This window comes from Cyanistes caeruleus, chromosome 28 (genome assembly GCF_971803275.1).
Source record: "Cyanistes caeruleus chromosome 28, bCyaCae1.hap1.1, whole genome shotgun sequence".
NCBI classification, from domain to species: domain Eukaryota; kingdom Metazoa; phylum Chordata; class Aves; order Passeriformes; family Paridae; genus Cyanistes; species Cyanistes caeruleus.
The window spans coordinates 629893-657049 of record NC_141728.1 but is presented as its reverse complement, the minus strand read 5'-3'; the positions used below and the strand labels follow the sequence as shown (position 1 = coordinate 657049).

At 56.7% G+C, this 27157-nt stretch overlaps 2 protein-coding genes and 1 long non-coding RNA gene across 9 annotated transcripts in view; 2 read left to right on the top strand and 1 right to left on the bottom strand.

Moving 5' to 3' along the window:
- The window catches only part of PSMC4 (proteasome 26S subunit, ATPase 4), a 277421-nt gene extending 258016 nt beyond the window's left edge, over positions 1-19405 (top strand). Inside the window, exons 3-13 of one of the 3 annotated variants that reach the window (XM_086864921.1) lie at positions 369-467; positions 2394-2423; positions 4400-4556; positions 7939-8085; positions 11588-11697; positions 12585-12678; positions 14061-14228; positions 15083-15159; positions 16148-16316; positions 17027-17082; positions 19101-19405. In XM_086864921.1, the coding sequence (XP_086721047.1) occupies positions 369-467; positions 2394-2423; positions 4400-4556; positions 7939-8085; positions 11588-11697; positions 12585-12678; positions 14061-14228; positions 15083-15159; positions 16148-16316; positions 17027-17082; positions 19101-19214 (1221 nt within the window). In that variant the 3' untranslated portion in view covers positions 19215-19405. Of the gene's footprint in view, positions 1-368; positions 468-2393; positions 2424-4369; positions 4557-7938; positions 8086-11587; positions 11698-12584; positions 12679-14060; positions 14229-15082; positions 15160-16147; positions 16317-17026; positions 17083-17529; positions 17611-19100 lie in introns of those variants that run through there. The other 2 variants (XM_086864922.1, XM_086864920.1) reach the window with 2 other exon arrangements.
- LOC147648990 (uncharacterized) lies at positions 19148-19719 on the bottom strand. 2 transcript variants are annotated; one of them, XR_015279642.1, is made up of 4 exons: positions 19526-19546; positions 19375-19465; positions 19302-19343; positions 19148-19228 (listed from the first exon to the last, which is right to left on the bottom strand). It is a non-coding gene; the product is annotated as an uncharacterized LOC147648990 (long non-coding RNA). The 2 variants fall into 2 exon arrangements; XR_015279641.1 differs by having other exon boundaries at positions 19375-19719.
- A 446-nt stretch (positions 19720-20165) lies between these two features.
- SCN1B (sodium voltage-gated channel beta subunit 1) overlaps positions 20166-27157 on the top strand; it is a 55587-nt gene continuing 48595 nt past the window's right edge. For all 4 annotated transcript variants that reach the window (XR_015279610.1, XM_086864941.1, XM_086864940.1 and 1 more), the window contains exon 1: positions 20166-20793. Coding sequence is in view for 3 of the 4 variants with exons in the window: in XM_086864941.1 (XP_086721067.1) it covers positions 20760-20793 (34 nt within the window). In the remaining variant the exon portion in view is untranslated. The remainder of the gene's footprint in view (positions 20794-27157) is intronic.

Sequence of the window (27157 nt, the reverse complement as noted above, 5' to 3'; positions counted from 1 at the left end):
TGTCCAATGTCACCTGTCCATGTGTCACCTGTCTCACCTGTGTCACCTGTCCAATGTCACCTGTCCATGTGTCACCTGTCTCACCTGTGTCACCTGTCCAATGTCACCTGTCCGTCTCTCACCTGTCCGTTGTCACCTGTCCCAGGTGTGTCACCTGTCCCTGTCCCACCTGTCCCACCTGTGTTACCTGTCCCTGTGTCACCTGTCCGTGTCTCAGCTGTCTCACCTGTGTCACCTGTCCCTGTGTCACCTGTCCCTGTGTCACCTGTCTCACCTGTCCGTTGTCACCTGTCCCACCTGTGTCACCTGTCCCTGTGTCACCTGTCCCTGTGTCACCTGTCTCACCTGTCCGTTGTCACCTGTCCCAGGACGATGTCCCCACCTTGGCCGCCCCCCGGCCCCTCCCCGGTCTCTCCTTCCTGGTTCCGGAGCCCGAAGACCTGGAGGACCTGTACAGCCGGTACAAGGTGAGAGCACACCTGGGGACAGGTGACAACACCTGGGGACAGTCAGACACACCTGGGGACAGGTGACAACACCTGGGGACACTCAGACACACCTGGGGACAGGTGAGGGGGTCACAGGGAGCTGGAGGACCTGTACAGCCGGTACAAGGTGAGAGCACACCTGGGGACAGGTGTGACACACCTGGGGACAGTCAGACACACCTGGGGACAGTCAGAAACACCTGGGGACAGGTGACAACACCTGGGGATGGGTGTGACACACCTGGGGACACTCAGACACACCTGGGGGCAGTCAGAAACACCTGGGGACAGTCAGACACACCTGGGGACAGTCAGACACACCTGGGGACAGTCAGACACACCTGGGGGCAGTCAGACACACCTGGGGACACTCAGACACACCTGGGGACACTCAGACACACCTGGGGACAGTCAGACACACCTAGGGACAGGTGTGACACACCTGGGGACAGCTGTGACACACCTGGGGACACTCAGACACACCTGGGGACAGGTGTGACACACCTGGGGACAGTCAGACACACCTGGGGACACTCAGACACACCTGGGGACACTCAGACACACCTGGGGGTTACCTGTGTGACAGGTGAGGGGGTCACAGGGACCTGGAGGACCTGTACAGCCGGTACAAGGTGAGAGCACACCTGGGGACAGGTGACAACACCTGGGGATGGGTGTGACACACCTGGGGACAGCTGTGACACACCTGGGGATGGGTGTGACACACCTGGGGACACTCAGACACACCTGGGGACAGTCAGACACACCTGGGGACAGGTGACAACACCTGGGGATGGGTGACAACACCTGGGGACACTCAGACACACCTGGGGACAGTCAGACACACCTGGGGACACTCAGACACACCTGGGGACAGTCAGACACACCTGGGGACAGGTGATGGTACCTGGAGGTGCAGGAGGAGCACATCAGGTGTGGTTCAGGTGTGGTTCAGGTGTATCTCAGGTGTATCTCAGGTGTATCTCAGGAGGTTCAGGTGTGGTTCAGGTGTGGTTCAGGTGTGGTTCAGGTGTATCTCAGGTGGTTCAGGTGTATCTCAGGTGTCTCTCAGGAGGTTCAGGTGTATCTCAGGTGTCTCTCAGGAGGTTCAGGTGTGGTTCAGGTGTATCTCAGGAGGTTCAGGTGTAGTTCAGGTGTATCTCAGGAGGTTCAGGTGTGGTTCAGGTGTATCTCAGGTGTGATTTACCTGCAGAAGCTGCAGCAGGAGCTGGAGTTCCTGGAGGTGCAGGAGGAGCACAGCAGGTGTGGTTCAGGTGTGGTTCAGGTGTGGTTCAGGTGTATCTCAGGTGGTTCAGGTGTATCTCAGGTGGTTCAGGTGTATCTCAGGTGTATCTCAGGTGGTTCAGGTGTGGTTCAGGTGTGGTTCAGGTGTATCTCAGGTGTCTCTCAGGTGGTTCAGGTGTGGTTCAGGTGTATCTCAGGAGGTTCAGGTGTGGTTCAGGTGTATCTCAGGAGGTTCAGGTGTATCTCAGGAGGTTCAGGTGTGGTTCAGGTGTGGTTCAGGTGTATCTCAGGAGGTTCAAGTGTATCTCAGGAGGTTCAGGTGTAGTTCAGGTGTCTCTCAGGTGTGTCTCACCTGCAGAAGCTGCAGCAGGAGCTGGAGTTCCTGGAGGTGCAGGAGGAGCACAGCAGGTGTGGTTCAGGTGTGGTTCAGGTGTGGTTCAGGTGTAGTTTACCTGTGTCTCACCTGCAGAAGCTGCAGCAGGAGCTGGAGTTCCTGGAGGTGCAGGAGGAGCACAGCAGGTGTGGTTCAGGTGTATCTCAGGTGGTTCAGGTGTGGTTCAGGTGTCTCTGAGGTGGTTCAGGTGTATCTCAGGAGGTTCAGGTGTATCTCAGGAGGTTCAGGTGTGGTTCAGGTGTAGTTCAGGTGTGATTTACCTGCAGAAGCTGCAGCAGGAGCTGGAGTTCCTGGAGGTGCAGGAGGAGCACAGCAGGCGTGGCTCAGGTGTATCTCAGGTGTATCTCAGGTGGTTCAGGGGTGGTTCAGGTGTCTCTGAGGTGGTTCAGGTGTAGTTCAGGTGTAGTTCAGGTGTGATTTACCTGCAGAAGCTGCAGCAGGAGCTGGAGTTCCTGGAGGTGCAGGAGGAGCACAGCAGGTGTGGTTCAGGTGTGGTTCAGGTGTGGTTCAGGTGGTTCAGGTGTGGTTCAGGTGTGGTTCAGGTGTGGTTCAGGTGTGGTTCAGGTGTGGCTCAGGTGTGGTTCAGGTGTGGTTCAGGTGTGGTTCAGGTGTGGTTCAGGTGTATCTCAGGAGGTTCAGGTGTATCTCAGGAGGTTCAGGTGTGGCTCAGGTGGTTCAGGTGTATCTCAGGTGGTTCAGGTGTATCTCAGGAGGTTCAGGTGTATCTCAGGAGGTTCAGGTGTGGTTCAGGTGTGGCTCAGGTGTGGCTCAGGAGGTTCAGGTGTCTCTCAGGTGGTTCAGGTGTGGCTCAGGTGTATCTCAGGAGGTTCAGGTGTATCTCAGGAGGTTCAGGTGTGGTTCAGGTGTATCTCAGGTGTGATTTACATGCAGAAGCTGCAGCAGGAGCTGGAGTTCCTGGAGGTGCAGGAGGAGCACAGCAGGTGTGGTTCAGGTGTGGTTCAGGTGTGGTTCAGGTGTGGTTCAGGTGTGGTTCAGGTGGTTCAGGTGTGGTTCAGGTGTATCTCAGGTGTATCTCAGGTGTATCTCAGGAGGTTCAGGTGTGGCTCAGGTGTATCTCAGGAGGTTCAGGTGTATCTCAGGTGTATCTCAGGAGGTTCAGGTGTATCTCAGGTGTATCTCAGGAGGTTCAGGTGTCTCTGAGGTGGTTCAGGTGTGGTTCAGGTGTGGTTCAGGTGTGGTTCAGGTGTGGTTCAGGTGTCTTTCAGGTGGTTCAGGTGTATCTCAGGTGTATCTCAGGAAGTTCAGGTGTATCTCAGGTGTGGTTCAGGTGTATCTCAGGTGGTTCAGGTGTATCTCAGGAGGTTCAGGTGTATCTCAGGTGTGATTTACCTGCAGAAGCTGCAGCAGGAGCTGGAGTTCCTGGAGGTGCAGGAGGAGCACAGCAGGTGTGGCTCAGGTGTGGTTCAGGTGTGGTTCAGGTGTGGTTCAGGTGTGGTTCAGGTGTGGTTCAGGTGTGGTTCAGGTGTGGTTCAGGTGTGGCTCAGGTGTGGTTCAGGTGTGGCTCAGGTGTGGCTCAGGTGTGGTTCAGGTGTGGTTCAGGTGTGGTTCAGGTGTATCTCAGGTGGTTCAGGTGTGGTTCAGGTGTATCTCAGGAGGTTCAGGTGTATCTCAGGTGTATCTCAGGTGGTTCAGGTGTGGTTCAGGTGTAGTTTACCTGTGTCTCACCTGCAGAAGCTGCAGCAGGAGCTGGAGTTCCTGGAGGTGCAGGAGGAGCACAGCAGGTGTGGTTCAGGTGTGGTTCAGGTGTGGTTCAGGTGTGGCTCAGGTGTATCTCAGGTGTCTCTGAGGTGGTTCAGGTGTATCTCAGGTGTATCTCAGGTGGTTCAGGTGTGGTTCAGGTGTGGTTCAGGTGGTTCAGGTGTGGTTCAGGAGGTTCAGGTGTATCTCAGGTGTATCTCAGGTGGTTCAGGTGTATCTCAGGTGTATCTCAGGTGGTTCAGGTGTGGTTCAGGTGGTTCAGGTGTGGTTCAGGTGTGGTTCAGGTGTATCTCAGGAGGTTCAGGTGTATCTCAGGAGGTTCAGGTGTATCTGAGGTGGTTCAGGTGTAGTTCAGGTGTGATTTACCTGCAGAAGCTGCAGCAGGAGCTGGAGTTCCTGGAGGTGCAGGAGGAGCACACCAGGCGTGGTTCAGGTGTATCTCAGGTGTATCTCAGGTGGTTCAGGTGTGGTTCAGGTGTATCTGAGGTGGTTCAGGTGTAGTTCAGGTGTGATTTACCTGCAGAAGCTGCAGCAGGAGCTGGAGTTCCTGGAGGTGCAGGAGGAGTACATCAAGGACGAGCAGAGGAACCTGAAGAAGGAGTTCCTGCACGCGCAGGAGGAGGTGAAGAGGATCCAGAGCATCCCCCTGGTGATCGGGCAGTTCCTGGAGGCCGTGGACCAGAACACGGCCATCGTGGGCTCCACCACAGGTGAGACACACCTGGGGACACCTGGGGACACCTGGGGACACACCCGGGACACCTGGGGACACCTGGGGACACCTGGGGACACACCTGGGACAGCTGGGGACACCTGGGGACACCTGGGGACACCTGGGGACACCTGGGACAGCTGGGGACACCTGGCGGCACCTGGATACACCTGGGGACACCTGGGGACACACCTGGGGACAGCTGGGGACACACCTGGGACACACCTGGGACACACCTGGGGACACCTGGGGACACCTGGGGACACCTGGGGACACCTGGGGTGGGTGGGGAAGGTCCCCCTGGTGATCGGGCAGTTCCTGGAGGCCGTGGACCAGAACACGGCCATCGTGGGCTCCACCACAGGTGAGACACACCTGGGGCACCTGGGGACAGCTGGGGGCACCTGGGACAGCTGGGGACACCTGGGGACACCTGGGGACAGCTGGGATAGACCTGAAACACACCTGGATACACCTGGGGACACCTGGGGTCACCTGAGGGTCACCTGGGGACACCTGGGGACACCTGGGGACACACCTGGGGACACACCTGGGGACACCTGGGACACACCTGGGGACACCTGGGGACACCTGGGGACACACCTGGGGACACCTGGGACACCTGGGGACACCTGGGGACACACCTGGGACAGCTGGGGACACCTGGCGGCACCTGGAGACACCTGGGGACACACCTGGGACACCTGGGGACACCTGGGGGCACCTGGGGACACCTGGGACACACCTGGGGACACCTGGGGACACCTGGGATAGACCTGGATACACCTGGGAACATTGGGGAAACACCTGGGACACCTGAGGACAGCTGGGGACACACCTGAGGACACCTGGACACACCTGGGGACACCTGGACACACCTGGGGTGGGTGGGGAAGGTCCCCCTGGTGATCGGGCAGTTCCTGGAGGCCGTGGACCAGAACACGGCCATCGTGGGCTCCACCACAGGTGAGACACACCTGGGGACACCTGGGGACACCTGGGGCACCTGGGGACACCTGGGGACACCTGGGGACACACCTGGGGACACCTGGATACACCTGGGGACACCTGGGGACACCTGGGGACACCTGGGGACAGATGGGGACACCTGGGGACACCTGGGGACACACCTGGGGACACCTGGGGACACCTGGGATAGACCTGAGACACACCTGGATACACCTGGGGCACCTGGGGACAGCTGGGGACACCTGGGGATAGCTGGGGACACACCTGGAGACACCTGGGACACACCTGGGGACACCTGGGGACACACCTGGACACACCTGGGGACACCTGGGACACACCTGGGACACACCTGGGGACACCTGGGGACACACCTGGACACACCTGGGGACACCTGGGACACACCTGGGGACACCTGGAGACACCTGGGGACACCTGGGACACACCTGAGACACACCTGGGGACAGCTGGGGACACCTGGGGACATTGGGGACACACCTGGGGACACCTGGGGACACCTGGGGTGGGTGGGGAAGGTCCCCCTGGTGATCGGGCAGTTCCTGGAGGCCGTGGACCAGAACACGGCCATCGTGGGCTCCACCACAGGTGAGACACACCTGGGACACCTGGGGACACCTGGGGACACCTGGGGACAGCTGGGACACACCTGGGGACACCTGGGGACAGCTGGGGACACCTGGGACACACCTGGGGACACCTGGAGACACCTGGGGACACCTGGGGACACCTGGAGACAGCTGGGACACACCTGGGGACACCTGGGGACACCTGGGGACAGCTGGAGACACCTTGGGACACCTTGGGGACACCTGGGGACACCCTGGGGACACACCTGGAGACACCTGGGGACACCTGGGACACCTGGGGACACCTGGAGACACCTGGAGACACCTGGACACACCTGGGGTGGGTGGGGAAGGTCCCCCTGGTGATCGGGCAGTTCCTGGAGGCCGTGGACCAGAACACGGCCATCGTGGGCTCCACCACAGGTGAGACACACCTGGGGACACCTGGGGACAGCTGGGGACACACCCGGGACACCTGGGGACACCTGGGGACACCTGGGGACACACCTGGGACAGCTGGGGACACCTGGGGACACCTGGGGACACCTGGGGACACACCTGGGACAGCTGGGGACACACCTGGGGACACCTGGGGACACCTGGAGACACACCTGGGACAGCTGGGGACAGCTGGGGACACCTGGGGACACCTGGGGACACACCTGGGACAGCTGGGGACACCTGGCGGCACCTGGAGACACCTGGGGACACACCTGGGACAGCTGGGGACACCTGGGGGCACCTGGATACACCTGGGGACACCTGGGGACACACCTGGGGACAGCTGGGGACACCTGGGGACACACCTGGGACAGCTGGGGACACCTGGGGACACACCTGGGGACACCTGGCGGCACCTGGACACACCTGGGGTGGGTGGGGAAGGTCCCCCTGGTGATCGGGCAGTTCCTGGAGGCCGTGGACCAGAACACGGCCATCGTGGGCTCCACCACAGGTGAGACACACCTGGGGACACCTGGGGACACCTGGGGACACCTGGGGACACCTGGGACACACCTGAGACACACCTGGGGACACCTGGGGACAGCTGGGGACACCAAAAATACACCTGGGGACAGCTGGAGATCACCTGGGCTTCATCTGGGGACAGCTGGAGACACCTGGGGACACACCTGGGGACACCTGGGGACACCTGGATATACCAAAGAACACCTGAGATACACCTGGGGACACCTGGATATACCAAAGAACACCTGAGATACACCTGGAGACACCCGGAGACACCTGGGACCTTCTCACGGCCATTCTGGCCATGTCTGGGGCCACCTCACCTGTCCCCAGGTGTCCCCAGCTGACCTCAGGTGTCCCCAGGTGTCCCCAGCTGACCCCCAGGTGTCCCCAGGTGACCCCCAGGTGTCCCCAGGTGTCCCCAGATGAAGCCCAGATGAAGCCCAGGTGATCTCCAGCTGTCCCCAGGTGTCCCCAGGTGACCCTCAGCTGTCCCCAGCTGTCCCCAGGTGACCCCAGCTGTCCCCAGATGAAGCCCAGGTGATCTCCAGCTGTCCCCAGGTGTATTTTTGGTGTCCCCAGGTGTCCCCAGCTGTCCCCAGGTGTGTCTCAGGTGTGTCCCAGGTGTCCCCAGGTGTTTCCCCAATGTCCCCAGGTGTCCCTGGTGTCCCCAGGTGTCCCCAGGCATCTCCAGGTGTGTCCCCAGGTGTCCCCAGGTGTGTCCCCAGGTGCCCCAGCTGTCCCCAGGTGTCCCCAGGTGTGTCCCCAGGTGTCCCCAGGTGTGCCCCCAGGTGTGTCCCCAGGTGTCCCCAGGTGTCCCCAGGTGTCCCCAGGTGACCCCCAGGTGTCTCCCCGCAGGTTCCAACTACTACGTCCGCATCCTGAGCACCATCGACCGCGAGCTGCTGAAGCCCAACGCCTCGGTGGCCCTGCACAAGCACAGCAACGCCCTGGTGGACGTCCTGCCGCCCGAGGCCGACAGCAGCATCATGATGCTGACCTCAGGTGAGGACACCTGGACACACCTGGGGACACCTGGAGATACCTGGAGATACCTGGAGATACCAGGACTCCATAAAACGTCGATTTGGGGGAAAAAAAAGGGGTTTTGGGGGTCAAAAATGGAGGTTTTGGGGTCAAAAATGGAGGTTTTTGGGTCATCTTGAGGTTCTTAAAGTTCTCCTGGAGACACCTGGGGACACCTGGGGACACCTGGGGACACCTGGAGATACCTGGAGATACCAGGACTCCATAAAACGTCGATTTGGGGGAAAAAAAAGGGGTTTTGGGGGTCAAAAATGGAGGTTTTGGGGTCAAAAATGGTCAACTGGGTCATCTTGAGGTTCTCAAGGTTCTCCTGGAGATACCTGGGGACACCTGGGTTCCATAAAACGTTGATTTGGGGGAAAAAAACGGGGTTTTGGGGGTCAAAAATGGTCAACTGAGGTCATCTTGAGGTTCTCAAAGTTCTCCTGGGGACACCTGGAGATACCTGGGGACACCTGGAGACACCTGGGGACACCTGGGTTCCATAAAACGTGGATTTGGGTGGAAAAAATGGGGTTTTGGGGGTCAAAAATGGAGGTTTTGGGGTCAAAAATGGTCAACTGAGGTCATCTTGAGATCATCAGGTCCCAGTTTGGTCCCAGTTGGTCCCAGTCCATCCCAGTCCATCCCAGTTGACCTTTGACCTTCTCCAGACCAGAAGCCACCCATGGTGGTCACTCCTGGTCACTCCTGGTCACTCTTGGTCACTCTTTGGTGGCTCCAGTTGATGTTGCAGAAGATCCAGGTTGTCCCAGTTGGTCCCAGTTGACCTGAACTGGTCCCAGTTGACCTTTGATCTTCTCCAGACCAGAAGCCACCCATGGTGGTCACTCCTGGTCACTCCTGGTCACTCTTTGGTGGCTCCAGTTGACCTTGTAGAAGATCCAGGTTGTCCCAGTTTGGTCCCAGTTGGTCCCAGTTGGTCCCAGTTGACCTGAACTGGTCCCAGTTGACCTTTGATCTTCTCCAGACCAGAAACCACCCATGGTGGTCACTCCTGGTCACTCCTGGTCACTTTGTGGTGGCTCCAGTTGACCTTGCAGAAGATCCAGGTTGTCCCAGTTGGTCCCAGTTTGGTCCCAGTTGGTCCCAGTTGGTCCCAGTTGACCTTTGACCTTCTCCAGACCAGAAGCCACCCACGGTGGTCACCCTTGGTCACTCTTTGGTGGCTCCAGTTGACCTTGTAGAAGATCCAGGTTGTCCCAGTTGGTCCCAGTTGGTCCCAGTCCATCCCAGTCCATCCCAGTCCACCCCAGGTGACCTCTTTGACCTTCTCCAGACCAGAAGCCACCCATGGTGGTCACTCCTGGTCACTCCTGGTCACTCCTGGTCACTTTGTGGTGGCTCCAGTTGACCTTGCAGAAGATCCAGGTTGTCCCAGTTGGTCCCAGTTTGGTCCCAGTTGGTCCCAGTTGGTCCCAGTTGACCTTTGATCTTCTCCAGACCAGAAGCCACCCATGGTGGTCACTCCTGGTCACTCCTGGTCACTCCTGGTCACCCTTGGTCACTCTTTGGTGGCTCCAGTTGACCTTGTAGAAGATCCAGGTTGTCCCAGTCCATCCCAGTCCATCCCAGTCCATCCCAGTCCATCCCAGTTGACCTTTGACCTTCTCCAGACCAGAAACCACCCATGGTGGACACTCCTGGTCACTCCTGGTCACCCTTGGTCACTCTTTGGTGGCTCCAGTTGACCTTGTAGAAGATCCAGGTTGTCCCAGTTGGTCCCAGTTGGTCCCAGTTGGTCCCAGTTGGTCCCAGTTTGGTCCCAGTTGGTCCCAGTTGGTCCCAGTTGACCTGAACTGGTCCCAGTTGACCTTTGATCTTCTCCAGACCAGAAGCCACCCATGGTGGTCACTCCTGGTCACTCCTGGTCACTTTGTGGTGGCTCCAGTTGACCTTGCAGAAGATCCAGGTTGTCCCACTTGGTCCCAGTTTGGTCCCAGTCCATCCCAGTCCATCCCAGTCCACCCCAGTTGACCTTTGACCTTCTCCAGACCAGAAGCCACCCATGGTGGTCACTCCTGGTCACTCTTGGTCACTCCTGGTCACTTTGTGGTGGCTCCAGTTGACCTTGTAGAAGATCCAGGTTGTCCCAGTTGGTCCCAGTCCATCCCAGTCCATCCCAGTCCACCCCAGGTGACCTCTTTGACCTTCTCCAGACCAGAAGCCACCCACAGTGGTCACTCCTGGTCACCCTTGGTCACTCCTGGTCACTCCTGGTCACTTTGTGGTGGCTCCAGTTGACCTTGTAGAAGATCCAGGTTGTCCCAGTTGGTCCCAGTTTGGTCCCAGTTGGTTCCAGTTGGTCCCAGTTGACCTGAACTGGTCCCAGTTGACCTTTGATCTTCTCCAGACCAGAAGCCACCCATGGTGGTCACTCCTGGTCACTCCTGGTCACTCCTGGTCACTCCTGGTCACCCTTGGTCACTCTTTGGTGGCTCCAGTTGACCTTGCAGAAGATCCAGGTTGTCCCGGTTGGTCCCAGTTGGTCCCAGTTTGGTCCCAGTTGACCTGAACTGGTCCCAGTTGACCTTTGACCTTCTCCAGACCAGAAGCCACCCATGGTGGTCACTCCTGGTCACTCCTGGTCACCCTTGGTCACTCTTTGGTGGCTCCAGTTGACCTTGCAGAAGATCCAGGTTGTCCCAGTTTGGTCCCAGTTGGTCCCAGTTTGGTCCCAGTTGGTCCCAGTTGGTCCCAGTTGACCTTTGACCTTCTCCAGACCAGAAGCCACCCATGGTGGTCACTCCTGGTCACTCCTGGTCACCCTTGGTCACTCTTTGGTGGCTCCAGTTGACCTTGCAGAAGATCCAGGTTGTCCCAGTTGGTCCCAGTTGGTCCCAGTTTGGTCCCAGTTGACCTGAACTGGTCCCAGTTGACCTTTGATCTTCTCCAGACCAGAAGCCACCCATGGTGGTCACTCCTGGTCACTCCTGGTCACTCCTGGTCACTTTGTGGTGGCTCCAGTTGACCTTGTAGAAGATCCAGGTTGTCCCAGTTTGGTCCCAGTTGGTCCCAGTTGGTCCCAGTTGGTCCCAGTCCATCTCAGTCCATCCCAGTTGACCTTTGACCTTCTCCAGACCAGAAGCCACCCACGGTGGTCACCCTTGGTCACTCTTTGGTGGCTCCAGTTGACCTTGCAGAAGATCCAGGTTGTCCCAGTTGGTCCCAGTTGGTCCCAGTTGGTCCCAGTTTGGTCCCAGTCCATCCCAGTCCATCCCAGTCCATCCCAGTTGACCTTTGACCTTCTCCAGACCAGAAGCCACCCATGGTGGTCACTCCTGGTCACTCCTGGTCACTCCTGGTCACTCTTTGGTGGCTCCAGTTGACCTTGTAGAAGATCCAGGTGGTCCCAGTTGGTCCCAGTTGGTCCCAGTTGGTCCCAGTTGGTCCCAGTTGGTCCCAGTTTGGTCCCAGTCCATCCCAGTCCACCCCAGGTGACCTCTTTGACCTTCTCCAGACCAGAAGCCGGACGTTGTCTACGCGGACATCGGTGGCATGGACATCCAGAAGCAGGAGGTCCGCGAGGCCGTGGAGCTGCCCCTCACCCACTTCGAGCTCTACAAGCAGGTGAGACCTCCTGGAGACCTCCAGGTGACCTCCAGGTGACCTCCTGGTGACCTCCAGGTGACCTCCTGGTGACCTCCAGGTGACCTTCAGGTGACCTTGAGGACCTCCAGGTGACCTCCTGGAGACTTCCTGGTGACCTCCAGGTGACCTCACCTGGTTCTTGGTGGGATTTGGGTGGGATTTGGGCTTGAGGAACCTTCTGGAGAACCTCAAGGCAAGGTCTGGAGATGCCTGGGTGGGATTTGAGGACTCCAGGTGATCTTCAGGTGATCTTGGGGACCTCCCAGTGACCTTGGGGACCTCCTGGTGACCTCACCTGGTTTTGGGTGGGGTTTGGACTTGAGGAACCTTCTGGAGAACCTCAAGGTGAGGCCTGGAGACACCTGGGTGGGGTTTGAGGACTCCAGGTGATCTCCAGGTGACCATGGGGACCTCCAGGTGACCTCCAGGTGACCTTGGGGACCTCCAGGTGACCTCCAGGTGACCTCACCTGGTTTTGGGTGGGGTTTGGGCTTGAGGAACCTTCTGGAGAACCTCAAGGCAAGGTCTGGAGACACCTGGGTGGGGTTTGAGGACTCCAGGTGATCTCCAGGTGGCCTTGGGGACCTCCAGGTGACCTCCAGGTGACCTTGGGGACCTCCAGGTGACCTCCAGGTGACCTTGGGGACCTCCAGGTGACCTCCAGGTGACCTCACCTGGTTTTGGGTGGGATTTGGGCTTGAGGAACCTTCTGGAGAACCTCAAGGTGAGGCCTGGAGACACCTGGGTGGGGTTTGAGGACTCCAGGTGACCTCCAGGTGACCTTGGGGACCTCCAAGTGACCTTGGGGACCTCCAGGTGGCCTTGGGGACCTCCAGGTGACCTGAGCTGTGTCTTCTCCTGCCCAGATCGGCATTGACCCACCGCGGGGTGTCCTCATGTACGGCCCCCCCGGCTGCGGCAAGACCATGCTGGCCAAGGCGGTGGCCCACCACACCACGGGTGAGCTCCTGGGGACATCTGGGGGGGCTTGGGGACACCTGGGGACACCTGGGGACACCTGGGGACACCTGGGTGGGGTTTGGGGACATCTGGGTGGGGTTTGAGGACACCTGGGGACATCTGGGGGGGGTTTGGGGACATCTGGGTGGGGTTTGAGGACATCTGGGTGGGGTTTGGGGACACCTGGGTGGGGTTTGGGGACACCTGGGGACATCTGGGTGGGTTCCTGGTGGTCTCCATGAGGTTCTGGGGTGGGTTTTGGGTTCCTGGTGGTCTCCATGAGGTTCTGGGGTGGGTTTTGGGTTCCTGGTGGTCTCCATGGGTTCCAGTTGGGTTCCTGGTGGTCTCCATGGGTTCCAGTTGGGTTCCTGGTGGTCTCCATGGGTTCCAGTTGGGTTCCTGGTGGTCTCCATGGGTTCCAGTTGGGTTCCTGGTGGTCTCCATGAGGTTCTGGGGTGGGTTTTGGGTTCCTGGTGGTCTCCATGAGGTTCTGGGGTGGGTTTTGGGTTCCTGGTGGTCTCCATGAGGTCTTGAGGTGGGTTTTGGGTTCCTGGTGGTCTCCATGAGGTTCTGGGGTGGGTTTTGGGTTCCTGGTGGTCTCCATGAAGTTCTGGGGTGGGTTTTGGGTTCCTGGTGGTCTCCATGAGGTTCTGGGGTGGGTTTTGGGTTCCTGGTGGTCTCCATGAAGTTCTGGGGTGGGTTTTGGGTTCCTGGTGGTCTCCATGGGTTCCAGTTGGGTTCCTGGTGGTCTCCATGGGTTCCAGTTGGGTTCCTGGTGGTCTCCATGAAGTTCTGGGGTAGATTTTGGGTTCCTGGTGGTCTCCATGGGTTCCAGTTGGGTTCCTGGTGGTCTCCATGAGGTTCTGGGGTGGGTTTTGGGTTCCTGGTGGTCTCCATGAGGTTTTGGGGTGGATTTTGGGTTCCTGGTGGTCTCCATGAGGTTCTGGGGTGGATTTTGGGTTCCTGGTGGTCTCCATGGGTTCCAGTTGGGTTCCTGGTGGTCTCCATGAAGTTCTGGGGTGGGTTTTGGGTTCCTGGTGGTCTCCATGAGGTTCTGGGGTGGATTTTGGGTTCCTGGTGGTCTCCATGAGTTTCTGGGGTAGATTTTGGGTTCCTGGTGGTCTCCATGGATTCCCAGCAGGATTTTTGGGGTTTCTGGAGATGTTTTGGGCTTCCTGGTGGTCTCCACGAGGCCTTGAGGTGGATTTTGGGTTCTTGGTGGTCTCCACAGACCCCACCTGAGATCTTCAGAACTCCTGGACCTCTTTAAACTCCTCAACGTTCTCCATCAACCCCTGGTGGACCTCGGACCTTCTCAGGGGTGGATTTTGGAGATCCCAACCTCAAACTTGGGACCTTTTTTTTGGTGTCTTCTCCTGCAGCCGCCTTCATCCGCGTGGTGGGCTCGGAGTTCGTGCAGAAGTACCTGGGCGAGGGACCACGGATGGTGCGCGACGTCTTCCGCCTGGCCAAGGAGAACGCGCCCGCCATCATCTTCATCGACGAGATCGACGCCATCGCCACCAAGCGCTTCGACGCCCAGACCGGGGGTGAGGTCCTGGCTGGGGTCAGGAGGTCCTGGGGTGGGGTCAGGAGGTCCTGGGGTGGGGTCAGGAGGTCCTGGGTAGGGTTTGGTCTTGAGGAACCTTCTGGAGAACCTCAAGGTGACACCTGGGTGGGGTTTGGGAGGTCCTGGGTGGAGTTTGGGCTTGAGGAACCTTCTGGAGAACCTCAAGGTGACACCTGGGTGGAGTTTGGGAGGTCCTGGGTGGGGTTTGGGAGGTCCTGGGTGGGGTTTGGGCTTGAGGAACCTTCTGGAGAACCTCAAGGTGAGGTCTGGAGACTCCTGGGTTGGATTTGAGAGGTCCTGGGTGAGGTTTGGGCTTGAAGAACCTTCTGGAGAACTTCAAGGAGACTCCTGGGTGGAGTTTGGGAGGTCCTGGGTGGGGTTTGGGCTTGAGGAACCTTCTGGAGAACCTCAAGGTGAGGTCTGGAGACTCCTGGGTTGGATTTGAGAGGTCCTGGGTGAGGTTTGGGCTTGAAGAACCTTCTGGAGAACCTCAAGGTGACACCTGGGTGGGGTTTGGGAGGTCCTGGGTGGGGTTTGAGAGGTCCTGGGTGGGGTTTGGGCTTGAGGAACCTTCTGGAGAACCTCAAGGTGAGGTCTGGAGACTCCTGGGTTGGATTTGAGAGGTCCTGGGTGAGGTTTGGGCTTGAGGAACCTTCTGGAGAACTTCAAGGGGACTCCTGGGTGGAGTTTGGGAGGTCCTGGGCGGGGTTTGGGCTTGAGGAACCTTCTGGAGAACCTCAAGGTGACATCTGGATGGGGTTTGGGAGGTCCTGGGTGGAGTTCAGGGGGTCTCCGCAATCCGGAGGTCCCAAAATCCCCGTTTTTGTCCCCAAGCCGACCGCGAGGTCCAGAGGATCCTCCTGGAGCTCCTCAACCAGATGGACGGCTTCGACCAGAACGTCAACGTCAAGGTGAGCCCAGGTGTCCCCAGGTGTCCCCAGGTGTCCCCAGGTGTCCCCAGGTGTCTCCAGGTGTCCCAGGTGTCCTCAGGTGACCTCGGCCACCAATCCTGGCCACATCTGGACCAGGAATTTTGGGGTTCTCCTGGTCCTGGAGGGATCTCAGATGGTTCCAGATGGTCCCAGGAGGTCCCAGGTGTGTCCTGGACCCTTCTCACGTGTCCCCAGGAGATCCTGGCCACCACCTGGACACACCTGGACACACCTGGACACAGCTGGATGGAGAATTCTGGGGTTTGATGGATCTGGGTGGGTTTTGAGGATCTCAGATGGTCCCAGGTGGATCTCAGATGGTTCCTGGTGGATCTCAGATGGTTCCTGGTGTGTTCCTGACCCGTCCCACCTGTCCCCAGGAGATCCTGGACACACCTGGATGGAGAATTCTGGGGTTTTGATGGATCTGGGTGGGTTTTGAGGATCTCAGATGGTTCCAGGTGGATCTCAGATGGTCCCAGGTGGGTCTCAGATGGTCCCAGGTGGTCTCAGATCGTTCTCACCTGTCCCCAGGAGATCCTGGTCACACCTGGATGAGGAATTCTGGGGTTTTGATGGATCTGGGTGGGTTTTGGTTGGGTTTTGGAGGTCCCAGGTGGATCTCAGATGGTCCCAGGTGGATCTCAGATGGTTCCTGGTGTGTTCCTGACCTGTCCCACCTGTCCCCAGGAGATCCTGGACACACCTGGATGAGGAATTCTGGGGTTTTGATGGATCTGGGTGGGTTTTGAGGATCTCAGATGGTCCCAGGTAGATCTCAGATGGTTCCTGGTGGATCTCAGATGGTTCCTGGTGTGTTCCTGACCCGTCCCACCTGTCCCCACACACCTGGATGAGGAATTCTGGGGTTTTGATGGATCTGGGTGGGTTTTGAGGATCTCAGATGGTCCCAGGTGGGTTCCAGGAGGTCCCAGGTGTGTCCCTGACCCGTCCCACCTGTCCCCAGGTGATCATGGCCACCAACCGCGCGGACACGCTGGACCCGGCGCTGCTGCGGCCGGGCCGGCTGGACCGGAAGATCGAGTTCCCGCTGCCCGACCGGCGCCAGAAGCGCCTGATCTTCTCCACCATCACCGGCAAGATGAACCTGTCCGAGGAGGTGGACCTGGAGGATTGTATCCCTCACCTGGGGACACCTGGGGACACCTGGGGACACCTGGGGACACCTGGGGGGGCTGGGGACACACCTGGAGGATTGTATCCCTCACCTGGGGACACCTGGGGACACCTGGGGGGACTGGGGACACCTGGGGACATCTGGGGACACCTGGGGACACCTGGGGGGGCTGGGGACACCTGGGGACACCTGGGGACACCTGGGGACACACCAGGGGACACCTGGGGGGGCTGGGGACACCTGGGGACACCTGGGGACATCTGGGGACACCTGGGGTACACCTGGGGGGGCTGGGGACACCTGGGGACACCTGGGGACACCTGGGGGGGCTGGGGACACCTGGGGACACCTGGGGACACCTGGGGACACCTGGGGACACCTGGGGGGGCTGGGGACACACCTGGAGGATTGTATCCCTCACCTGGGGACACCTGGGGACACCTGGGGACACCTGGGGGGGCTGGGGACACCTGGGGACACACCTGGGGGGGCTGGGGACATCTAGGGGGGCTGGGGACACCTGGGGACACACCTGGAGGATTGTATCCCTCACCTGGACACACCTGGGGACACCTGGGGGGACCTGGGGACACACCTGGACACACCTGAGGACACCTGGGGACACACCTGAACACACCTGGGGATACCTGGGGACATCTGGGACACACCTGGGGACACATCTGCAGAGGTTCCTTGACCCGGTTCCAGATGTGGCGAGGCCGGACAAGATCTCGGGGGCCGACATCAACTCCATCTGCCAGGAGGTGAGGGGACACCTGGGGACACCTGGGGACAGGTGTGGGGACACCTGGGGACACCTGGGGACACCTGGGGACAGGTGTGGGGACACCTGGGGACAGCTGGGAACAGGTGTGGGGACACCCAGGGACGCCTGGGGACACCTGGGACAGATCTGGGGACAGCTGGGGGAGGTGCACAGCTGGCTGGAGGTGACACAGGTGTGACTGTAGGTGACACAGGTGACACTGAGAATGGCTGTAGGTGACACAGGAGGTGACACAGGTGACACAGGAGGTGACACAGGTGACACAGGTGACACAGGAGGTGTCCCAGGTGACACAGGTGTGACTGTAGGTGACACAGGTGACACTGAGAATGGCTGTAGGTGACACAGGAGGTGACACAGGTGACCCTGGGAGGTGTCCCAGGTGACACAGGTGACACAGGAGGTGACACAGGTGACATTGCAGGGTGGCATGCTGGCCGTCAGGGAGAACAGGTACATCGTGCTGGCACAGGGGGTGACACGGGGGTGACACAGGTGACACAGGGGATGGCTGTAGGTGACACAGGTGACACAGGAGGTGACACAGGTGACATTGCAGGGTGGCATGCTGGCCGTCAGGGAGAACAGGTACATCGTGCTGGCACAGGGGGTGACACAGGGATGGCTGTAGGTGACACAGGTGACCCAGGAGGTGACACAGGTGTGACTGTAGGTGACACAGGTGACCCTGGGGGGTGTCCCAGGTGTCCCAGGTGACACAGGAGGTGACACAGGTGACATTGCAGGGTGGCATGCTGGCTGTCAGGGAGAACAGGTACATCGTGCTGGCACAGGGGGTGACACAGGTGACCCTGGGGATGGCTGTAGGTGACACAGGTGACCCTGGGGGGTGTCCCAGGTGTCCCAGGTGACCCAGGAGGTGACACAGGTGACATTGCAGGGTGGCATGCTGGCCGTCAGGGAGAACAGGTACATCGTGCTGGCACAGGGGGTGACACGGGGGGTGACACAGGTGACACAGAGGGTGACACAGGTGACCCAGGAGGTGACACAGGTGACATTGCAGGGTGGCATGCTGGCCGTCAGGGAGAACAGGTACATCGTGCTGGCACAGGGGGTGACACAGGGGTGACACAGGTGACACAGGGGATGGCTGTAGGTGACACAGGTGACCCTGGGGGGTGTCCCAGGTGTCCCAGGTGACCCAGGTGACACAGGTGACATTGCAGGGTGGCATGCTGGCCGTCAGGGAGAACAGGTACATCGTGCTGGCACAGGGGGTGACACAGGTGACCCTGGGGGGTGACACAGGTGACACAGGAGGTGTCCCAGGTGACACAGGTGACACAGGTGACACAGGTGACATTGCAGGGTGGCATGCTGGCCGTCAGGGAGAACAGGTACATCGTGCTGGCACAGGGGGTGACACAGGGGGTGACACAGGTGACACAGGGGATGGCTGTAGGTGACACAGGTGACACAGGAGGTGTCCCAGGTGACACAGGTGACACAGGAGGTGACACAGGTGACATTGCAGGGTGGCATGCTGGCCGTCAGGGAGAACAGGTACATCGTGCTGGCACAGGGGGTGACACAGGGGGTGACACAGGTGACACAGGGGATGGCTGTAGGTGACACAGGTGTGGCTGTAGGTGACACAGGTGACACAGGTGACCCTGGGAGGTGTCCCAGGTGACACAGGTGACACAGGAGGTGACACAGGTGACATTGCAGGGTGGCATGCTGGCCGTCAGGGAGAACAGGTACATCGTGCTGGCACAGGGGGTGACACGGGGGGTGACACAGGTGACCCTGGGGGGTGTCCCAGGTGACACAGGTGACCCTGGGGATGGCTGTAGGTGACACAGGTGACACAGGAGGTGACACAGGTGACATTGCAGGGTGGCATGCTGGCCGTCAGGGAGAACAGGTACATCGTGCTGGCACAGGGGGTGACACAGGGGGTGACACAGGTGACATTGCAGGGTGTCCCAGGTGACACAGGTGTCCCAGGTGACACAGGTGACATTGCAGGGTGGCATGCTGGCCGTCAGGGAGAACAGGTACATCGTGCTGGCCAAGGATTTCGAGAAGGCGTACAAAACCGTCATCAAGAAGGACGAGCAGGAGCACGAGTTCTACAAGTGACACCTTGGGGACACCTGGGGACACCCTGGGGACACCCAGGGGACACCTGGGGACACCTGGGGACACCTGGGGACACCCTGGGGACACCTGGGGACACCCAGGGACACCCTGGGGACACCTGGGGACACCCTGGGGACACCCAGGGGACACCTGGGGACACCTGGGGACACCGGAATAAAGCTGAGACCGAATCCAGAGCGTCTGAAATTTATTTGGGACAGCGGGAGGGACTTGGGGACACCTGGGGACACCTGGGGACACCTGGGGACACCTGGGGACACCTGGGGACACCCAGAGACACCTAGGGACACCCTGGGGACACCTGGGGACACCCTCAGAACACCCTGGGGACACCCAGGGGACACCTGGGGACACCCTGAGACACCTGGGGACAGCTGGGGACACCTGGGGACACCTGGGGATACCTGGGGACACCCTGGGGACACCCTGGGGACATCCTGGGGACACCCTGGGGATACCTGGGGACACCCTGAGGACACCCTGGGGACACGCTGGGGACACTGGGACACCCCTGGGGACACCGGGAGGGACCTCGGGATATCTCTGGGGACCCTGGAAAGGATTTGGGGACACGAGAACAGCCCTGGGGACACCGGGGGGGCCTTGGGGACACTGAAAGGGACCTGGGGACATCTCTGGGGACACCAGGAGGGACCTGAGGACATCCTTGGGGACACCAGGAGGGACTTGGGGACACTTCGGGGACCCTGGGACACCTTTGGGGACCCTGGGAAGGATTTGGGGACACTGGGACACCCCTGGGGACACTGGGGACACCCTTGGGGACACTGGGACACCCTTGGGGACACTGGGACACCCCTGGGGACACCGGGGACACCCTTGGGGACATCGCGACCCTTTCGGGGACACCGGGGAGGGCCCGGTTCCGGTTAGGGGCGTGGCTTCGTCAAGCCACGCCCATTTTCTGACGTCACCCCGCTGGTCCCGCCCCCCCCTCAGGCGCCGCAGTGCGCCGAGAGCGAGCGGAGCCGAAAAGAGCCGGAAAAAGCCGAACGGAGCCGAGCGCCACCGAACCGGGACACGGAAAGAGCCGAACGGCGGAACAGAACCGGAGGCGAACCGGAGGCGAACCGGAGGCGAACCGGACCCTCCTGAGGGTCCGGCCATGCCTTGAAGCGGCTCCTCAGAGCCGTCCCGGGCTCTTCCTCCTCGTCCTCCTCATCCTCGTCCTCCTCCTGCGGCGGGGGAGGAGCCCATGGGCCGGGCCGGGGGCTGAGGGGCGGCCGGAGACGCTGAACTGGGCCCAAACTGGGCCGAACTGGGCTCGAACTGGGCCCAACTGGGCCCAACTAGGCCGGAGGAATCGGAACCGAGCCGAAAAGAGCCGAGCTCGTCCGGAAAGAGCCGAAGCGGAATAAACGGAACCGGGCCGGAAGTAAGCGGAGCGGACCGGAAATAGAGGGAGAGACCGAACCGGGGCTCGGAAAGAGCCGAAAGGGTACGGAAATTGCCGAAGGGGTACGGAAGTTGCCGAAGGGGTCCGGAAATTGCCGAAGTGCCGCCATGTTGCTGTGGCTCCTCCTCGGGCTCCTCGAGGGTGAGTTCGGGACCCCCCCCGAATGTCACCAAAATGTCCCCAAATGTCCCCAAAATGTCCCAAAATGTCCCCAAAATGTCACCTGGGGCTCTTCAAGGTTATCTGGGACCCCAAAAATGTCCCCCAAATGTCCCCAAAATGTCACCTGGGAACCCCAAAATGTCCCAAATGTCCCCAAAATGTCCCCAAATGTCCCCAAAATGTCACCTGGGACCCCCAAAATGTCCCCAAATGTACCCAAAATGTCACCTGGGGCTCTTCAAGGTCACCTGGGACCCCAAAAATGTCCCCAAATGGCCCCAAATGACCCCAAAATGGCCCCAAAATGTCCCCAAATGTCCCCAAAATGTCACCTGGGACCCCCAAAATGTCGCAAAATGTCCCCAAAATGTCCCCAAAATGTCCCAAATGTCCCCAAAATGTCCCCAAATGTCCCCAAAATGTCACCTGGGACCCCCAAAATGTCCCCAAATGTCCCCAAAATGTCCCAAAATGTCACCTGGGACCCCCGAAATGTCCCCAAATGTCCCCAAAATGTCCCCAAAATGTCACCTGGGACCCCCAAAATGTCCCAAATGTCCCCAAAATGTCCCCAAATGTCCCCAAAATGTCACCAGGGACCCCCAAAATGTCCCCAAATGTCCCCAAAATGTCCCCAAAAGTCCAAATGGGGCAATTTTGGGTCTTTTTGGGACCATTTTGGGCTGAATTTCGATGCATTTTTCACCCATTTTCACCATTTTCCCGCCAAATTTCGCGGGAATTTCGCCAGAATTCCACCAAAATTCCAGGATTTTTTGGGAATTTTGCCATTCCTGATCTCCTTTTACTCCATTCCCATTTCTGGACCCCTGGGAGCGAATTTTGGGTCTCTTTGGGTCCGTTTTGGGCTGGATTTCGACGCCTTTAGCGCGGATTTTCGCCATTTTCCCGCCAAATTTCGCCGGAATTTCGCCAGAATTCCACCAAAATTCCAGGATTTTTTGGGAATTTTGCCATTCCTGATCCTTCTTAATCCCAATTCCATTTCTGGACCCCTGGGAGCGAATTTTGGGTCTCTTTGGGTCCGTTTTGGGCTGGATTTCGACGCCTTTAGCGCGGATTTTCGCCATTTTCCCGCCAAATTTCGCCGGAATTTCGCCAGAATTCCACCAAAATTCCAGGATTTTTTGGGAATTTTGCCATTCCTGATCCTTCTTAATCCCAATTCCATTTCTGGACCCCTGGGAGCGAATTTTGGGTCTCTTTGGGTCCGTTTTGGGCTGGATTTCGACGCCTTTAGCGCGGATTTTCACCATTTTCCCGCCAAATTTTGCTGGAATTTCGCTGGAATTCCGGGATTTTTGGGGAATTCCGACATTCCTGATCTCCCTTTACTCCATTCCCATTTTTGGACCCCTGGGAGTGAATTTTGGGTCTTTTTGGGACCATTTTGGGCTGGATTTCGATGCATTTTTCACCCATTTTCCCCATTTTCCCGCCAAATTTCGCCGGAATTTTGCCAGAATTCCACCAAAATTCCAGGATTTTTTGGGAATTCCGACATTCCTGATCTCCCTTTACTCCATTCCCATTTTTGGACCCCTGGGAGCGAATTTTGGGTCTCTTTGGGTCGTTTTGGGCTGGATTTCGACGCCTTTAGCGCGGATTTTCACCATTTTCCCGCCAAATTTTGCTGGAATTTCACTGGAATTCCGGGATTTTTGGGGAATTCCGACATTCCTGATCCTTCTTAACTCCATTCCCATTTCTGGACCCCTGGGAGTGAATTTTGGGTCTCTTTGGGTCCATTTTGGGCTGGATTTTGATGCCTTTTTTGCACATTTTCACCATTTTCCCGCCAAATTTCGCGGGAATTTCGCCAGAATTCCACCAAAATTCCAGGATTTTTTGGGAATTCTGACATTCCTGATCCTTCTTAACTCCATTCCCATTTCTGGACTTCTGGGAGTGAATTTTGGGGTCTTTTGGGACCATTTTGGGTCCGTTTTGGGCTGGATTTCGACGCCTTTAGCGCGGATTTTCACCATTTTCCCGCCAAATTTTGCTGGAATTTCGCCAGAATTCCACCAAAATTCCAGGATTTTTCGGGAATTCCGACATTCCTGATCCTTCTTAACTCCATTCCCATTTTTGGACCCCTGGGAGCGAATTTTGGGTCTCTTTGGGTCCATTTTGGGCTGGATTTCGACGCCTTTAGCGCGGATTTTGACCATTTTCCCGCCAAATTTCGCCGGAATTCCGCCGGAATTCCAGGATTTTTTGGGAATTCCGACATTCCTGATCCTTCTTAACTCCATTCCCATTTCTGGACCCCTGGGACTGAATTTTGGGGTCTTTTGGGACCATTTTGAGTCCGTTTTGGGCTGGATTTCGACGCCTTTAGCGCGGATTTTCACCATTTTCCCGCCAAATTTCGCCGGAATTTCGCCAGAATTCCACCAAAATTCCGGGATTTTTTGGGAATTCCGACATTCCTGATCTCCCTTTACTCCATTCCCATTTCTGGACTTCTGGGAGCGAATTTTGGGGTCTTTTGAGATCATTTTGAGTCCGTTTTGGGCTGGATTTCGATGCCTTTTTTGCACATTTTGACCATTTTCCCGCCAAATTTCGCCGGAATTCCGCCAGAATTCCACCAAAATTCCAGGATTTTTTGGGAATTCCAACATTCCTGATCCTTCTTAACTCCATTCCCATTTCTGGACCCCTGGGAGTGAATTTTGGGGTCTTTTGGGACCATTTTGGGTCCGTTTTGGGCTGGATTTTGATGCCTTTTTTGCACATTTTCCCCATTTTCCCGCCAAATTTTGCTGGAATTTCACTGGAATTCCGGGATTTTTGGGGAATTCCGACATTCCTGATCCTTCTTAACTCCATTCCCATTTCTGGACCCCTGGGAGTGAATTTTGGGTCTCTTTGGGTCCGTTTTGGGCTGGATTTTGATGCCTTTTTTGCACATTTTGACCATTTTCCCTCCAAATTTTGCTGGAATTTCGCTGGAATTCCGGGATTTTTGGGGAATTCCGACATTCCTGATCCTTCTTAACTCCATTCCCGTTTTTGGACCCCTGGGAGTGAATTTTGGGGTCTTTTTGGGACCATTTTGGGCTGGATTTTGATGCATTTTTCACCCATTTTCACCATTTTCCCGCCAAATTTCGCGGGAATTTCGCCAGAATTCCACCGAAATTCCAGGATTTTTTGGGAATTTTGCCATTCCTGATCCTTCTTAATCCCAATTCCATTTCTGGAGCCCTGCTAGTGAATTTTGGGGTCTTCTTCATCTATTTTGGGCTGGATTTCGACGCCTTTAGCGCGGATTTTCACCATTTTCCCGCCAAATTTCGCCGGAATTTCGCCAGAATTCCACCAAAATTCCAGGATTTTTTGGGAATTCCGACATTCCTGATCCTTCTTAACTCCATTCCCGTTTTTGGACCCCTGGGAGTGAATTTTGGGGTCTTTTGGGACCATTTTGGGTCCGTTTTGGGCTGGATTTCGACGCCTTTAGCGCGGATTTTCACCATTTTCCCGCCAAATTTCGCGGGAATTCCGCCGGAATTCCGGGATTTTTGGGGAATTCCGACATTCCTGATCCTTCTTAACTCCATTCCCATTTCTGGACCCCTGGGAGCGAATTTTGGGGTCTTTTGGGACCATTTTGAGTCCGTTTTGGGCTGGATTTCGACGCCTTTAGCGCAAATTTTCCCCATTTTCCCGCCAAATTTTGCTGGAATTTCGCTGGAATTCCAGGATTTTTTGGGAATTTTGCCATTCCTGATCTCCCTTTACTCCATTCCCATTTTTGGACCCCTGGGAGCGAATTTTGGGTCTCTTTGGGTCCGTTTTGGGCTGGATTTCGACGCCTTTAGCGCGGATTTTCACCATTTTCCCGCCAAATTTCACTGGAATTTCACTGGAATTCCGGGATTTTTTGGGAATTCCGACATTCCTGATCTCCTTTTACTCCATTCCCATTTCTGGACTTCTGGGAGTGAATTTTGGGGTCTTTTGGGATCATTTTGGGTCCGTTTTGGGCTGGATTTCGATGCCTTTAGCGCCGATTTTCACCATTTTCCCGCCAAATTTCGCCGGAATTTTGCCAGAATTCCACCAAAATTCCAGGATTTTTCGGGAATTCCGACATTCCTGATCTCCTTTTACTCCATTCCCATTTTTGGACCCCTGGGAGCGAATTTTGGGTCTCTTTGGGACCATTTTGGGCTGAATTTCGATGCCTTTTTTGCACATTTTCACCATTTTCCCGCCAAATTTCGCCAGAATTCCACCAAAATTCCAGGATTTTTTGGGAATTCCGACATTCCTGATCTCCCTTTACTCCATTCCCATTTTTGGACCCCTGGGAGCGAATTTTGGGTCTCTTTGGGTCCGTTTGGGCTGGATTTCGATGCCTTTAGCGCGGATTTTCACCATTTTCCCGCCAAATTTCTTGGGAATTCTATCGGAATTCCAGGATTTTTCGGGAATTCCGACATTCCTGATCCTTCTTAACTCCATTCCCATTTCTGGACTTCTGGGAGTGAATTTTGGGTCTTTTGGGACCATTTTGGGTCCGTTTTGGGCTGGATTTCGACGCCTTTAGCGCGGATTTTCACCATTTTCCCGCCAAATTTGGCCGGAATTTCGCCAGAATTCCACCAAAATTCCAGGATTTTTTGGGAATTCCGACATTCCTAATCTCCTTTTACTCCATTCCCATTTCTGGACTTCTGGGAGTGAATTTTGGGGTCTTTTGGGATCATTTTGAGTCCGTTTTGGGCTGGATTTCGACGCCTTTAGCGCGGATTTTCACCATTTTCCCGCCAAATTTTGCTGGAATTTCGCCAGAATTCCACCAAAATTCCAGGATTTTTTGGGAATTTTGCCATTCCTGATCCTTCTTAATCCCAATTCCCATTTCTGGAGCCCTGGTAGTGAATTTTGGGTCGTTTTGGGTCCATTTTGGGCTGGATTTCGACGCCTTTAGCGCGGATTTTCACCATTTTCCCGCCAAATTTCGCGGGAATTCCGCCGGAATTCCGGGATTTTTGGGGAATTCCGACATTCCTGATCTCCCTTTACTCCATTCCCATTTCTGGACTTCTGGGAGTGAATTTTGGGGTCTTTTGGGATCATTTTGAGTCCGTTTTGGGCTGGATTTCGACGCCTTTAGCGCGGATTTTCACCATTTTCCCGCCAAATTTTGCTGGAATTTCGCCAGAATTCCACCAAAATTCCAGGATTTTTCGGGAATTCCGACATTCCTAATCTCCTTTTACTCCATTCCCATTTTTGGACTTCTGGGAGTGAATTTTGGGTCTCTTTGGGACCATTTTGGGCTGGATTTCGATGCCTTTTTTGCACATTTTGACCATTTTCCCGCCAAATTTCGCGGGAATTCCGCTGGAATTCCGGGATTTTTTGGGAATTTTGCCATTCCTGATCTCCCTTTACTCCATTCCCATTTTTGGACCCCTGGGAGCGAATTTTGGGTCTCTTTGGGTCCGTTTTGGGCTGGATTTCGACGCCTTTAGCGCGGATTTTCACCATTTTCCCGCCAAATTTCGCGGGAATTTCGCCAGAATTCCACCAAAATTCCAGGATTTTTTGGGAATTCCGACATTCCTAATCTCCTTTTACTCCATTCCCATTTCTGGACTTCTGGGAGTGAATTTTGGGGTCTTTTGGGATCATTTTGAGTCCGTTTTGGGCTGGATTTCGACGCCTTTAGCGCGGATTTTCACCATTTTCCCGCCAAATTTTGCTGGAATTTCGCTGGAATTCCGGGATTTTTGGGGAATTCCGACATTCCTGGTCCTTCTTAACTCCATTCCCATTTCTGGACTTCTGGGACTGAATTTTGGGGTCTTTTGGGACCATTTTGAGTCCGTTTTGGGCTGGATTTCGACGCCTTTAGCGCGGATTTTCACCATTTTCCCGCCAAATTTCGCGGGAATTTCGGCAGAATTCCACCAAAATTCCAGGATTTTTTGGGAATTCCGACATTCCTAATCTCCTTTTACTCCATTCCCATTTTTGGACCCCTGGGAGCGAATTTTGGGTCTTTTTGGGTCCGTTTTGGGCTGGATTTCGACGCCTTTAGCGCGGATTTTCACCATTTTCCCGCCAAATTTTGTGGGAATTTCGCCAGAATTCCACCAAAATTCCAGGATTTTTTGGGAATTTTGCCATTCCTGATCCTTCTTAATCCCAATTCCATTTCTGGACCCCTGGGAGCGAATTTTGGGTCTCTTTGGGACCATTTTGGGCTGGATTTTGATGCCTTTTTTGCACATTTTGACCATTTTCCCGCCAAATTTCGCGGGAATTCCGCCGGAATTCCGGGATTTTTCGGGAATTC